At 32.4% G+C, this 17,840-nt stretch overlaps 1 protein-coding gene across 1 annotated transcript in view; it reads right to left on the bottom strand.

Moving 5' to 3' along the window:
* Positions 1-17,840, bottom strand: part of LOC144442352 (transmembrane protein 164-like) — a 39,077-nt gene that overhangs the window by 4,855 nt on the left and 16,382 nt on the right. The window contains exons 2-3 of the mRNA XM_078131670.1: positions 7,075-7,191; positions 4,601-4,682 (exon numbers count right to left, since the gene is read on the bottom strand). Of these exons, the coding sequence (XP_077987796.1) occupies positions 4,601-4,682; positions 7,075-7,191 (199 nt within the window). The remainder of the gene's footprint in view (positions 1-4,600; positions 4,683-7,074; positions 7,192-17,840) is intronic.

Raw genomic sequence — 17,840 nt, 5'->3', positions numbered from 1 at the left:
AAACAAACAATCAAACAAACAAACAAACAAACATATACATGCACTTTACCATATAGTCTACATTGAAACAAACAAACAAACAAACAAACAAACATATACATGCACTTTACCATATAGTCTACATGTATAACATATCTGAATCTACTATTTAGTTGCATAGCTATGACACAAATAACTGTACAGTACAGTATCCTATTCGAGAGAATTTCCCCAGCTATCATATATAATTACATTCTAGTGTAGAGAGAATGGCTATGACATCTCTAATTGTCCACACTATCACTTTAACACAATGATAGATATTGCTTGTATAAAAGGTCAAAGTGTACACATTCCACAGCTATAGCTATAAACATGTCTGTGTTGTACAGTGCTACATTTTACCTCATTCCAGATGAAATTGGTACAAGAAGATCAACTCATTCCGGACAGTAAGCAGCATTGGTAAAATCTACCTGATAGGAGTTTCCCAATCATTTACTGGGGTTCCTAACAGCATTTTTGTTAAGGGTAGTAAATCGGTAAAATCTACCTGAGTCCCCAGTCATTTCACAAGATTTCCTACCCCAAATTATGGTACAATGTTTCGTCAACCACGCCACTTTTACCATATCCTCCTTGTCTATAACCAGGGTTCCAACAGAACACTGGTAATGCATGCACATGCTTGTACAGTGCATGGTACTAATGTCAGTGTCAGGATATTTGTATGATTGTTCTTTTTGATGATGAGCCAAGGTTGTAAAATTCTATTTCTGAATAAAAATTACCAAATCCTGTACAAAAGCACAATTTCTTTGCATAAACATAAAATAAAGTAACAATTTACAATCAACTTGGAATAAATTTTAATTCAATTCAAACAGTTTGAAAATACTGAAATCAGCACACAGCATTATCAGAGTAAAGATAACAGTACTGGTAACAATAACTGTCTTGTAATTCTAAGGACTTCTTTTTCATTCACTAGATAAGTCAAGGTAAAATGTGCCTCCAGGAGCAATTTCCCTGGAAATTTATCTTATTTGGCAGTGAGTTTTTTATTTCTGAGAAATATACTACATTAATACTAGGCTAGAAAACGTGGAGCTGAGGGAAGCAAAAGAGAATATGATATTCCATATCAATACATAAATTGACATGAAATGCATAGAAAATAGGTCAATGCCATTTTCATTTCACTTTTCAACTATTCATTGTCAATGTTAGTTGATATAACTTGTGACTTTCATTTGGAATATAATACCCATCAGAAAAATAAAGCATTTAAGTTTTGAATCATTAGATTTTTGCAGATTAGGTTACATTTGTTTGTTGTTGTTTTCTTTATAAGCAGTTATGTAATATCATTGGCTTCTCTTGTCAGACTTCCATTCCAATTTTTTTTAAACAAATATTTTCTACTCAATAGTGTACTGGGTCCATAGTTGTTATGACAACATTGTTGGCATAGATACCTGGTTAAATTTGTTGTCTTTGTTTTCTTTTTGTTGTTGCTTAAAGTCACACCACTTTGAACACAAAGCCTGCACTACTTTCTCCATAGAAGGGACACAAAGGTCAGAGGTCAACTATACAAATAATCATGGCTGCAGTAAAAGTTCTTTGTTTCAATTGTTCTAAAGAATGCATGAGTGGTTACATGAGTCACGACAAAATAGAGCATAACACACCATCAGCTGATGCAGTGACCATGGCAAACAAACTGTTTGTCAACAGGTCAGTGTTGAAGAGAGGAGATATTTAGTAAATCCATCACTAGACAGAATACCCATTAGTACTACATAATACAGACTCTCATTAATCCTACTACAAAATGAGTTATCACTTCACTCTAATAGCTCTATATATAGCTATCTGGTATGATATACTGGCTTGTTCTGGTGAATGTCATTGTTTACCCAGATGCTGAGATAGACCAGTTCCTGGACTGTCTTAGACAGAAAAACAGCCAGGCCCTACAATCAAACTCCACCTCAATTTCACAAACTCAGATTGCAATCTATAACTCATTCCAAGACATGTTGTACTTTTCAATACTGTACAACAACAACAACAACAACACAGCATAGATTCCACACAAATAACAAGATGGAAAGCCAATTGGCAAGCACACAGTAGAACTGTTGACCAACTACATTTGTCTGCAAGCTAGGGAGCTAAAACTTACACGATTAGATTCGGTCTAGGGTTATGGTTAGGTTAGATTAATAATAATATGTATTACTACTAGAGTTACACTTCCTAACATAAACTTGACAACTCTATACCACAAGCAAGCCAAGTTGAATGTGTTCAAACAGAAAATATGGGATGTATATCCTGGTTGCTCTACATCATGACAACAGGTGTCTATGTCATAATTTATATAATGGTGCTTGAAATACATCTAAACACACTCACTTAATACCATAATATTTTCGAATTTTTCAGAAATCATGTTTGTACAGGCATCATTATATCATTCTCCCATATTTTTCTTCATTCTGCCAAAAAATATTCATGGCATAAGGGTTTTGGTCACTTCTTGTTTTTTGACTCGGAGTGACAAGCCCCTTAAGTCACTCGTATTTTCCTTGACTCAATGAATGGAAAACGTTGGGGAACAATGTCTACACTAATATATTTCTGTACTTTGATTTCTAAAAGATGACACTTATACCTCTCAGAATGTACATGGTTTGATAGCCTGTTGACAGTCACATTTATCTTTCATACCACACTTGTGTTGAGAATATGAAAACATTGGTAATTATGATTTGAAAATGTGCCAGTCTGAATAAGCCATACCCCCAAAGTCATTATGACTAACACTTGCATGATTGTTTAAAAATACATAATTACATGTAAATCATCGCATGTACACTTTGCATGCTTCATACATTAATTCATATTCATCTCTACAGTGTATGGACATTTACATAACAACTTCATTTGAATAATGCCATGGTTGTAATCACGTTATTTGCTACACTTTTTTAAAATTGTACCATTAATTACCAATGTTTTCACATTCTCAACACAAGCATGGTATGAGAATTAAACAGAGTACAATTAGCACTGTCAACAAGCTAATTGTTTGCCAACAAGTAGAAAATCAAGGAAGATTTGTATACCCTCATTTACATATTGATTTGCATATAATTAACATATTAAATAACATCTACTGATTTTTTTCCCACCAGGAAATGGCTAGAACTGAGGGCATGTTATTTCCAGAAATACTAGAACAATTAAAGTGACACAGAGAAATACACGATCGGGAAGTGCTTCTGAGAAATAACTCATTTAATATCACGAAACTGTAAGGTTATGTAGAACATAAACAATATATGAAAGTAAATCTAGTAGTCATCACTTCACTTCTCCTGACCTTATGACTTGCTAGATCTAGAAGAATCTATGTGTCTTTGCATGGGGCCGATTTAATATCTTACTACCGAAGCTAGCTTTCACTTATTACTTTGTGTCATGGAAAGATCTGATAAGAATTATTTTGAAATGTTCAAAGTGATTCCTATTACTTGTGGAGGTAAAAACTGGGTTTTGTTTTGAGTCACCATATACAATAAGTTAATAGGATAATAACACATTATGGTGTGTCGCAAGAAAGTCTTATGTCGGGTATCAATGGAGTGCCAAATGTCTATGGCATACTGGTCATCAAATAGGAAGGAATAAGGCAACATTAGATGGTGGTGTCACAAGAATTGGCTGTGCATCAGTGGCACATCAAATTGGTCTAGAGGGCAATGGGCACTATGGTCACCACATAGTAAGGAACTGAATAACACTAGATTTTGGTGCATAACAAGAAATAGCTGTGCTTCACTGGCACATCAAGTTGGCCTAGAGGGCAGTGTGCACAATGGTCAACACATAGTAAGAAACAGAAGACTACATTTTGGTGTGTCAGAAGTAATTGATATAGCGTACCACTTAGTTTTATAGGGCAAACTGCCAGTGAAGGCCTGCAAACATGCTGATAGAAATCTAAGTGGGGACAGACAGTATCTTAGTTAGCCATCTCCTGTACTTTGGACTCATGACCTATTACACATGTTTGTATTTTCCATTCATAAAATACTATTATCTTGTCATGTACATAGTACATATATCTAACATGTCTTCATTACATGTACATAGTATATATATCTGACATGTCTTCATCACATGTACATAGTACATATATCTGACATGTCTTCATCACATGTACATAGTACATATATCTGACATGTCTTCATCACATGTACATAGTACATATATCTAACATGTCTTCATCACATGTACATAGTACATATATCTGACATGTCTTCATCACATGTACATAGTACATATATCTGACATGTCTTCATCACATGTACATAGTACATATATCTGACATGTCTTCATCACATGTACATAGTACAATATATCTGACATGTCTTCATCACATGTACATAGTACATATATCTAACATGTCTTCATCACATGTACATAGTACATATATCTGACATGTCTTCATCACATGTACATAGTACATATATCTGACATGTCTTCATCACGTCATATATCACCACACATATTTATTACATCAAGTCCTCTCTCAGCCTGTACTTACCTCCACATTTCATGAGGTATGGTGGAATGATAATGTAAATTAGTATGTGTTGAATCCAATAAACTTCAGTCTCAAATGGCAGCTATGTGGTAAAAATGAAAGAAAAAGATCGTGAATACACCAACAAATTATACAACATGTACTGCGTAATCTATACAACGAATAGATTGAGGCCCACTTCATGAAAGAAAATGTACGTGTTTGCTGGCCAGAAACCCATGCATTTCATTATTCATAAAGTATAAATGAACAAGACAATATTATCTCGAGGTTACAATTTTCAAAACTCTCAAGTTGTATCAACTCTATCCAGAATATAGCAATAAATGTAATGGCTCAAAGTTTGCAAATAGTATTATCTAATCAAATCTATTCAGTGTGTTATTTTATCACTTTTGAGTGTCACAAAATTTGGGACAAAATGCAAAGTCCATCTGTGAGTGTAATGTACCTTGTGTATTTCTGAGTACATTAACCTTTCTACGTAGTAATTCTATTTACACTTATTGATTTGTGCCCTGTTTTAAGCATTAAAAGGGAACAAAGTTGAAGCTGATATTATCTAAGCTGTGTTTCTAAAAGTTTATGTTTAGGGGACGCCATGAAAGTCAAAGAAGACGCTCCTAACATTTTTATTTCCCACAATGCCTCATTCCATTATACTGTAAGAATCTTCTAAGCTAGAACCGGCAATTCTTATAACCACACAGAGGTTTCACGATGCAGGATTGGTATATTTGATTTTTTTTCTGCGTCTCGGACACATAAAGGAATGCAGCCTCACCTTTGTTGGCCTTTAACAGGGAGACAAAAGCATCCCATGAAGAAACACGATATTTAAAATGTAACAATTTCAGTAAGATTTGATATCATCTATATGTAAAGTTAGATCATAGAATTAGACTATGTCTAAACCTCCTAAGTCTGTGATCATGTCTGTCACAAATAACTTTTTGATTAATTTTTCATCACAGCTATCAATGTATCATATACTATACAGTGTACCTGCTGTTCATTTACGATGTCAACACACAGTCTGTTATTTGCCCTAGGTCTGTACATTTCAGATTTAAAGTAAAGCATACAGTACAGAATGCCTGCAGCATTTCAAATATCAGGAGGCATTCAATTTCATCTTCAATTTCACACACTTATTCAAATGTATCTTTGCAAGTGAAAAACCAATTGCACTCATTAAATAGCTGCCTGCAGGTACTTCCAAGGTAATAGTTTCTGAAATTTCCATTTGATAGTTTCTGAAATTTCCATTTGAGAACAATTACATAAACAGATTCTTTGTGATAGTGTACCCTTCAAAGCAGTGCTCATATGATTATATTTTCATATTTCTATTATTCATATTTCATTATTGAAAATCTGTATATTAACGGAGTTAAGTATCACTTTAGAAACACGATATTGTATACAAGAATTAAGACGTGATGAAAAATAATGAAACTAATTCATTTGGTTGAATGTGTATTTTATAGGAGAAAGTCATCTACTAGTCTAAGAATAGGATTACATTATCTTCTCAGAAAATTGCGGCGGGTGGGATACTGGTAGGGAATTGACAATAAGGATAGATAAATTCTGACAATACTTCAACACCATATTCAAACTGTTATCTATGGCTATGGCAAGAATTAGACATTTTAACCAACACAGATAACACAATTTGATAAGCTGAGATCTTCTGACTGCAAACTGTCCGTTTTGTTCACTTTATGATATATGGTACTGCTATAGTTTGCCATGAGATAAATGGTATGGCGATCTTCTTACAATGCAAGTTGTGATTTTTTTGGACAGTGAACAAAATATGAAAATGTTAGTATACAGCTTTATAGCGACTACAACTAACTTTCCTTCGTTTCTCTATCATCATCTAAGTCAGAACTGCCAATTTTTATAACCACTGCTTATGGCATCTGTCATGCTTGTGTGTCTATAATTAAAGTATCCATGAAATTGATGAATACCAGAATCACAGATTACGATAAAATCTAAATCTACACAAGGACACTTTGATCAAAGAAAACAGAGCCTGTTCCTGTGTTATTTAAATGACATAAAAAGTAATGATGTATTATCTTTCTTCTAATATTCTACTGGGTTTCATCAATGTTTACATTCTTCAATTACACAGACCAGACAGACAGCTTTACAATCTTTAGAATGTTAGTCCAAGTAACTGCAGTCACTGTTTTGCTTTTGAGGTTGGGTGTCGCCCCCCCCCCCCACCACCACCACCACCACCACCACCACCACCACCACACCACCACCAACCACCACATAACAGAGAGGACAAAATCTGGTAAAACTGGTACACAGTCTCCTATGCATTTTACCAATGCTTTGTTTGAGAATCTAGAAAGTAATACGACTAGGGAACCTACTGTAATACTGCCCTCAGTACAAACACAGAAATTGTGCTGGTCAAACAATCAAATGTGAATTAATACAAGACTTACCAATCTTGTGTTAACGACAGGTAAAATGATAGCCAATAATGCACCACTTAACATAGACAGATGCAGTCGAAATACAATTAATACTGTTTTACTAGGGGGAGCAGCCAATAAATAAATCTGAAAGAAAAAACAAGATAATTGTATTCATTAGAACAGATATACTAAATTTTATAATATTAAGTAGCAAAAAGCCACAATATCAAAGTCAATCATAGTTGTAACACCACAGATTCATCATATCTCTATCATCCCCCTCCCCCCAACCTCCACAGTTGAACCCCCCCCCCCCCCCCCCCATTTTCACATTACATGATCTTTTCATGTGGAGTGGTTTTCCTCAACACATATGAAACTTGAAATATCGAATTGGACATCTGAGGAAGAATAAAGTTTTATTCAATATTTTTATCATCAGATATTTGTTTGCACTATCTCTATAAAACACCAAATATTAATTTCCTAAAAACCAGTAATAAATTTCTTATATCCAGTATGTCTAAGGATGACACACTGCAACCAGTCGTTACAACAGCTGAGTTATACTATAGATCTTGGAGAGGACTCCTCTAAGATCTATGGTTAAATCCGTGGTTAATTGAATTTGATGCAGCTGAGGGGCCTTTTTGACACCCACTTTGTAAGTGACCCCCCAGGTTAGCTTTTATTCAACAGCAGTTGCAATGCCAATGTTGAACCTGAAACATGGCTTGCATAAAATTTGATAATTTTACATACTGGGGGAAAATGGTGAGAATAAATAACAGTGCTTTTCAAATGTGTCAGTTTTAACATGATTTTGTAACTTACGCAGGTGATAAAAAAAGTTTTGCTCTGACCCATTATGTATGTCTGAAGGAAAACAGATACCAGTATTTCATATACATTGAATATTCATTGATATGCCAGCACATTCAGAAATAGAATATATTATATAGTAGAATATCGTATGACCACAAGAAGTGGTTCAACCATAGACCCCTCCAAGGCTCCATTGTCTATGGTTCAACTAGCTAGTAGTGTCACATAAGCAGGATGTGCATTTGAACATCTGTTTATAGCCTATAAATATACAACTGTTGTTGAGGGTATACAATGTCAAAGTAGGATGCCAGAGAAAATGTGGAGATATTTCACTTATTATGAAAGTATCAGTTTGTTTATCTCTGTTATTATGAGTATAACATCTCAGCATAAACATAGTCAAGGCTAACATCTTTCTGATTTTCTGAGCCATGTTACTAAGGAATCACCAAAATTGATGGTTTTGAAACAAAATAAGATCTATGAAAGTTTCACTATGAGGTGATTTATGTAGTCTGTTACTGTATCAGACCATTGTAAACCTCCATCCACATGGCTACTGAACCAGTTCACTTGGCTAAATCTAAAGTTAAATTCAACCCCTGCTACACAATGTATGTAGGTAATCATTGAAAAGGATCAACTGAAAAAAGGTTTCTAGAATGATGAATTGTTCAACCTTGCCCTTTCCTTCTAATTCCACGATACAAATGATGATAAAGAACACATGCAAAGAACAGTCGTATAAATCATGAAATACAAGACACACTTATAGTTATACTATGATTTACTACATCTTTTATTATTTACTTCACATGTGTTCACTGTTTTTTTGCTTGAAGATGTTGGGAAAGGTGGTTGTGTGTACGTGTGTGTAGGGTGTTTTCTTAACAATATATAGAGATCAAACTAAGATACATCATGTTGTTCAGCCTTATCAGGCTTCTTGTGGTTGAGTGCTGGCTGATAGCGTGGCACAAATGTCTGTAACTTACAGACTACTTTAGTTTAGTTTCTTGTACCTACACCGGTATTTTACATGTTTTTTCGGCTGACATGATGATGCTCTGTAGTTCAAAGGGTGAAACCTAGTCTTTTAAATCTTTCAAGTAGAATTTTGTTGAAACCACCCAGTTTTCACTTATTTTGTGTAGTTGTATACAGCAAACACCTCAATGTGGTAAAAAAACATTGATTCCATCACCTCGCCATGTATCACTAACATTGCCCTAATACCTAATTATCACTACTACCATCATCACAAGAGAATGTACCTATTAACATCAATTTATCCATCAACAAATCGTTATCAAATATCACAGTTTTGTATTGCCATCACTTCAAACATTTATTGATACAGCTGGAAAAAAACCATATCATTGCTCTTATAAATCAAGTACATGTCTGTTTTCAACTCATAAATAGGACAACTTAAAATATTACACAATTATCGTATTCAGTAATTTTTCATTGGGGTCATATTTCTATTGTGTTTTGTTTATTAATAATACACATGAAAGGTTATCATGCGGACCTTTCCAAACTGACACCTGTCCAGTTTAGATCAATAAAAGTTGACAGTAGGTAATTCAATTCAATGGTCACTTGGGTCAAAGGTTACCAGTTTTCTGTTCAACAAACTTTTTTACTTCCTTACCTAGAATGTTTATTTTCACCTTTCCTAGATCAACACAATATAGTGCAATAGTATTAGTCAGTTGTCACATATAATCAGATCATTTCAAGAATTTAAATTACAATAAAAATTACAAACAGGCTGAATATGAAGGTACGAAGTCAGAAAGTCTGATAACCAGATTTATTTCATTTTCCATTTATTCGTATGGTCAATGGTTTTGTGAAGGTTTGAAAAGGGGCAATGGATTGTACATGCTCTATACTCGGACATTTGGTGTGATACGCTGTCGTGGAAACTTGGGTAGATTTACAGGCTTATTGCAACTGTTATGCTAGTAGTATAGGTATTATGCTAAACTGTAAACAATAACAGATTTATTGACTTGTTATAGCTATTATCCTAAACAATAACAGATTTATACTTATAGACTTGCTATAGCTATTATAAGTACTACACTAAACAATAACAGATTTATTGACTTGTTATAGCTATTTTCCTAAACAATAACATATTTATTGACTTGTTATAGCTATTATCCTAAACAATAGCAGATTTATTGACTTGCTATAGCTATTATAAGTACTACACTAAACAATAACATGTTTATTGACTTGTTATAGCTATTACAGGCACTACACTAAACAATAACACATTTATTGACTTGTTATAGCTCCATGTATTACAGGCACTACACTAAACAATAACAGATTTATTGACTTGTAATAGCTATTAAAGGCACTACACTAAACACTAACAGATTGTTTTTGAAACAATGACAATATTTTTAACACTTAGCTATTAAAATTCAACCACTGATAATATTGAAGAATTCCATTCAAAATCAAACTGATCATGGCTACACTTGTAAACACTTGTGAACACACTGTACATATCAACCAAGCATGTTGCATCTGGTATAACTCGGATACATGTATCATTACCCCTATCTCAAACTGCACACATGGAAGACATTGTGGATGGTGTACCCTCTTATCATCTCTCATTTTTAAAGATTTTATCACTTTTAGGTTGATGACACTGCCTATCCCATAATTTTAGCTGGTTCTCTGATCTTGATATTACTCATTCTGCTCACTGACCATTACAATTTTGATGAAGGACACATAAAATGTTCTTTGTTGTGTTCATTTGATGTCTGTATGGTGGCATGTGTAGTTCATTTCACTTAGACACAATGGAGCATAAAAAACTGTACTCATTCAATCTTGCTATCTTAAAAGTGTAGCATGTCCAGTTTCTTATTGGTTTCGGCATGGTTGAATCGATCAGAAAAGGTGAACAGTATTGTGAAATTCGATAGTATTAGGATTTATTATAAGACTTCCATAAAACTTAACAGCAGGATATTCTAGACTTCTTGTACAACATGTTGGTTGTCTATCTGTTACAAAATAGGAACTTGCAAACCCACCATGTTGAATGTTGCATCATGGGAAATGTGATAATAAATACTAATCAATTAGTGTTATAAGCAATATTGTTACATCGTTTGTAATGTAACCACAAATAATCAATTCATAGTTACCCTGACCATTGTGTGTGTGTGTGTGTGGGGGGGGGGGGTATTTTATCGGTAGCTCCAGATTACATGTACGTATTACGATAACCACATATAATCCCAGTCCTTTGCATCTGAGCATGCTCAGTCTGGATTGCAAGTTCCCTGTTGGAGTCTGTATTGCAAAATGTTCTACCCTAGTTTACCCTAAACCTGTGAAATTCTATTATTATGAGATTCACTAAGCATTAAAATTTGCATTAAATATTCAACCAATGCTACGCTACAGTAGACAATCAGCTTCAAAATAAGACCACAGTGATGGATATAATTTGATACGTCTAGGGAGTCTATTATCTGGGATTGAAATCATCTTAGCAACCTAACCCCAGGATATCTTCCAACACCTCTAATTCCTATGAGGTGTTTATAACATGGTATTCATTATCTACCTGGCGCCAACTACAACATTGCATTCTAACTACCGATACACACAAATGCATGTATCTTTTATGTCTAGAAAGTTTTTACAACTACATCTACCATATGACACATAAATCCACCACATTATTTATATAACATATTATTACATATGTACCAAACTTGTATCAGAGATTACTTACAGTGGTATGTGTGTGTGCATACTAGCGGTATTTTCACTGCTATGCTTGTGTAAGTATGGGTGCAGAGAACACTGCAAGCACTCATGCAAGTACCCGGAGTGGGCCACGCTTGCACTCGCGTCTCATTGGGTTCTGTAATATTATGTTATCATAAACATGCAATATCATGAAAAAGAACAAAGACACAAATGAATAATTGTACTCACAGAGTCAAGCAAGTTTGAGGAAGCAAACCACATAGTATGCAAATTAGCTAATATTGTATTCAAAAATCCATTGACCACACATTGTACATGTTTATATGATAAACATCTTCAGATTTTATGAAGTGCCAACCTCATCCCAAATATACAATATGTATATGAAACAGTTGCACAAATTGAATTCAAACAAGCCCCCTCCCTTAAAAAATAACAATATGTATAAGAAACAGTTGCAGGAATTGAACTTAAACAACATTAAAATATCTGAATATGTTATGTTTAGTTTATTATTGACACAATGTTATCCACTTTGAATTTATTCTAAAACACATGCAGATTTATCACATTTCTTGTCATTTTCACTCGAGTCTTTTCTATGTTCTTTTTCAACTAATTGCGGCATTGGCGCCAAATTCCAACATCATGCTACGACTGTTATATGCAGTGTCAGTAGTTCACTCTAAATCAGTGTGCCGTCTAAGCCAATTTGACGTGCCACTGCTGACACACACAATTCTTAGTGGCGCATCAAAATTTGGTGTTCTGCTATCTCATAGTCATACAATGTGTTGACTTACAAAAAATGACAGTTCAGTGTTTATCATTTTGACTCGTAACAACAAAATTTGGATACCATGAGAGGTCTAAATCTAAAATAATTGTGTCCCTGACATGTAGGTCTCCAGCTGTTAGGTGACATAAATCCTTTTCAAAGTCAATAAAACAACAGAATAAAATCCTAACCATACAGACTAATATATCAAAATCATTGATTACGGATCAACCATATTGAAAAATTTCTACTAAATCACAGCATGCAAACAGTCTTACGTGTCCAGCAATATTCACTACGCACAGATGAATGTGATACAAATGACCAATTGCTGAATTTTTTCCATTTTCTTGTTTTTCTTAATTTCATTTTTTATTTTTACTTTCTTTTTTTAGGTGGGAAGGGGGTTAGTTTTGAAAATTGATTACATTTTGACATTATAATAGTAGGACGAAGCAACCACTCCCGGAAGGAAAAAAATCAAAAATATGAAGGAAATGAAGGTAAATAAAGGAATCAAGCAATATTCCTACATTAGATTTTAATGAGATTGAGCCTAACTGTGTCTAAATCTGTAACACTGCATAACAACATATTATGTTACACTAAGGTTGCAGAATTTCCACTTTCTTGTTATTCCTGCCACAATGATTGATTTGATTTTCTGATGTTTGTTCATTCATTATGCAACCTAAAAGCCCTGCTATGCTTTGTATATGCTCAATGGCTGCATGTAAAAGGGACAGACTGATTAATCGCTTCTCTAGGCTTTCAACAGATTCTATTTTAATCACAAAATGAGAAAGATACTAAATACATAAACAGATTTGCTAACATGTATATAATACCTTTATCGCTGATAAAATTCACTCCTCTGAAAATAGTTCCCATTTACAAAGATTTTTAACGAATTTCAGGTTCCTAACATACAGGAAGACTTACTATTATTTAAATTCATCACTACTGATAAAATTTGCTCCTCTAAAAATACTTCCCATTTACAAAGATTTTTACTTTTACATTCGTAACAGATTTACTGTTAAGTTTATCTATGTACTGATAAAATTTGCACCTCTAGAATACTTTCTCATTCAAAATTTTATGAAATTTATGTTTACGTCAGGAATAGAATCACTTAATTTTGGGTCACAAGAATTCCGTGTTCCCACATTACAATGGCTCCAATAAATGAATAATTTTACATAAATTACATACACATATTTGTTTATGAATAACACACCTTTCATGATGCTTTTGGTAGGGATAATATTGTTTATTTAAGAATAACACTAAATGACTCTAAATATGCAGAACAAAATATTTTGTCACTGATAACGTTTAATATCTTTTAGAATGCTCTTTTCAGAAAAGGAAGTTATTTGTCTAAGGATAATGAATTTACATCTCGTAAATATACATATCATTACTGCCTACAGATGTGATATAGATAATTACTGTGTTCAGACTACAAAATGTGATTTTCGACTTTGACAAAGTCATAAAACTGATAAACTGGATTTTGGGTCTCATTCACAATGTATTTTGTACTTGACTCAGTGTCAGACATCAATCACAGACCAAAATCTGTATTTATTTATTTATACTGAATATCAAATTAGCCTTCATTTGTTCCAATGATTTAACAGCAGCAGTAACCCTGAACACTGGCTCACTAAACTATCCCATTGAACCCTATTGTGGAAACCAAACACTATTGACATAATCAAATTTTGTGTCTAAAAAGTCCAAAACTACCATCTTGCCCCTGGCCCAATGTTATCCACCTCAGGGTTGACTTAGACTGTTCACATTTTGTTGTGTTGGGTTAAGAATAGAGTTGCAAGAGACTTGACAGAACTTGTCCTGTGTGAACCCCTAATTTGTTTTACAAGGGACATGGGCCAAATCTTAACATTTTTTCTGTATTGTTTTTATTCATATCAAGAATTAGTGTATGAATAATCTGTCAAATCTCTATTCCTTTGTCTAAATTTTTTGTTAAGGCCAAATAAAAAAATACCGCCAATGGCGTTGTAGCACAACTGTAGTTTTTAAAAATGTTTATCCATATGCTAGTCTATGTTGCTATGGGCGTGGTCTTGTTGCTAGGAAAATTTACATACATTTTTTGAATGTTTATTCAATTGTCTATTAAACCCTGTTGTTATCTTTGTGAAATACACCACCGTTTGGCTGTTGCTATGGGCGTGGTCATGGTTACTAGGGTATTTGCATACATTTTTTGAATGTTTATTCATCTGTCTTTCTATTCCTGTTGTTATCTTTGCAATATACGTGATTATTTGGCTGTTGTTATGGGCGTGGTCTTGTTGCTATGCAAATTTACATACATTTTTTGGATGTTTATTCAATTATCTATTAAACCCTATTGTTATCTTTGTGAAATACACCACCGTTTGGCTGTTGCTATGGGCGTGGTCATGGTTGCTAGGGTATTTGCATACATTTTTTGAATGTTTACTCACTTGCTTACCAGATGATGTTGTTATTTGACCAAAATATACTGCCATTTGGTTGTTGCTAAAGGGTGTGGTCATGGTTGCTAGGGCCGATTTTGTCAAAATATTTTGAAGAAAATCTGCAGAATAACAGTTTCAGAAACATCTTGCCAAGTTTCAGACTAATTGACCAAGTACTTTTTGAGATATAAGTTTTTGACCAAAAATGAACATTTTTACACCTAATTTGCATATCACTCATGGAATCATGGTATGCTTAATGTTTCTTCGTCCATACATCCCTAGATACATTCCCATTAAATTTCAGCCCAATCTGCTCAGTAGTTTTAGAATTAAAGATTTTTAACCAAAAAGACACATTTTTAGCCCTAATTTGCATATCACTGATGGAATCATCCCGTCATGAACAAATCTTACTTTACACCCCCTTAAGAATGTTCCCACCAAATTTCGCACCAATCTGCCCAGTAGTTTCTGAGTTTAAGTTTTTTGACCAAAAATCACATTTTTTGACCCAAATCACACACCTGTGATGCGATCATTTTGATTTGAACAATTTCCCAACTAGACACCCAAAGTAATGGACCCACCAAATATCGTGGCAATCGGTTCAGCGGTTTTTGACTTTAAGTTGTTTACACACACACACACACACACACATCCACACACACAGACAGACAGACAGACGCCGGGCGATCCCTATAGCACTACTGAACAAGTTCAGTTGTGCTAAAAAGTCGTTTGGTTCCGGTTACCCGACCCCACCTACTTTTTTTAACATATTCGAGAAAAATAATAATAAAATCATGAAAATCATGAAGTCTCGCAAGAAATAGTGGATGCCGAAACTGATATCAACTTAAAAAGACAATATAAAACTATTCTTCCAATCTGTAATTGATGTACATCTGATAGGAAGAAATAAACAATGCAGAGACCATTTGGAAAACAATGGAAAACCTGAACTAGACACTCACACATTTAAAAAAAATATAATAAAATAAAATAAAAAGTCTACCTACCCCACCTATTTTAAAATTGAATGTAATCGAAACCACACCTTTTTTTACCCCTAATCAATCATCACTGCCAGAATATCTAAATTTCAAAGTTCCATTATCTTAACCCATATTTTCCTGTGTTGAGTACAGACTTGTTTTGTTACTGGTTACTGATAGGTCAGTGCCAGTGTCAAAGAACTTGGGTCAACGCTAACATAATGTTATTGTACTATTGACCAAACATGTTTACTTATGCACTATTGTATTTACTGAGGAGATAGTATAGAATACACTATAGAAATTGTACATAAAGGAATTCAAACTATTTCTTATATTTTTAAAAATATTTACAAAGAATATTACAGTATAGAATACACTATAGAAATTGTACATAAAGGAATTCAAATTATTTCTTATATTTTAAAAATATTTACAAAGAATATTACAATATAGAATACACTATAGAAATTGTACATAAAGGAATTCAAACTATTTCTTATATTTTTAAAAAATATTTACAAAGAATATTACAATATAGAATACACTATAGAAATTGTACATAAAGGAATTCAAACTATTTCTTATATTTTTAAAAAATATTTACAAAGAATATTACAATATAGAATACACTATAGAAATTGTACATAAAGGAATTCAAACTATTTCTTATATTTTTTAAAATATTTACAAAGAATATTACAATATAGAATACACTATAGAAATTGTACATAAAGGAATTCAAACTATTTCTTATATTTTTCAAAATATTTACAAAGAATATTACAATATAGAATACACTATAGAAATTGTACATAAAGGAATTCAAATTATTTCTTATATTTTAAAAATATTTACAAAGAATATTACAATATAGAATACACTATAGAAATTGTACATAAAGGAATTCAAACTATTTCTTATATTTTTTAAAATATTTACAAAGAATATTACAATATAGAATACACTATAGAAATTGTACATAAAGGAATTCAAACTATTTCTTATATTTTTCAAAATATTTACAAAGAATATTACAATATAGAATACACTATAGAAATTGTACATAAAGGAATTCAAACTATTTCTTATATTTTAAAAATATTTACAAAGAATATTACAATATAGAATACACTATAGAAATTGTACATAAAGGAATTCAAACTATTTCTTATATTTTTAAAAAATATTTACAAAGAATATTACAGTATAGAATACACTATAGAAATTGTACATAAAGGAATTCAAACTATTTCTTATATTTTTCAAAATATTTACAAAGAATATTACAATATAGAATACACTATAGAAATTGTACATAAAGGAATTCAAACTATTTCTTATATTTTTAAAATATTTACAAAGAATATTACAATATAGAATACACTATAGAAATTGTACATAAAGGAATTCAAACTATTTCTTATATTTTTAAAATATTTACAAAGAATATTACAATATAGAATACACTATAGAAATTGTACATAAAGGAATTCAAACTATTTCTTATATTTTTAAAATATTTACAAAGAATATTACAATATAGAATACACTATAGAAATTGTACATAAAGGAATTCAAACTATTTCTTATATTTTTAAAATATTTACAAAGAATATTACAGTATAGAATACACTATAGAAATTGTACATAAAGGAATTCAAACTATTTCTTATATTTTTCAAAATATTTACAAAGAATATTACAATATAGAATACACTATAGAAATTGTACATAAAGGAATTCAAACTATTTCTTATATTTTTAAAATATTTACAAAGAATATTACAATATAGAATACACTATAGAAATTGTACATAAAGGAATTCAAACTATTTCTTATATTTTTAAAATATTTACAAAGAATATTACAATATAGAATACACTATAGAAATTGTACATAAAGGAATTCAAACTATTTCTTATATTTTTAAAAAATATTTACAAAGA

This window comes from Glandiceps talaboti, chromosome 11, assembly GCF_964340395.1.
Source record: "Glandiceps talaboti chromosome 11, keGlaTala1.1, whole genome shotgun sequence".
NCBI lineage: Eukaryota > Metazoa > Hemichordata > Enteropneusta > Spengelidae > Glandiceps > Glandiceps talaboti.
Note: the sequence above shows the minus strand (reverse complement) of the source record. Positions and strands in the feature narration are given on the sequence as shown.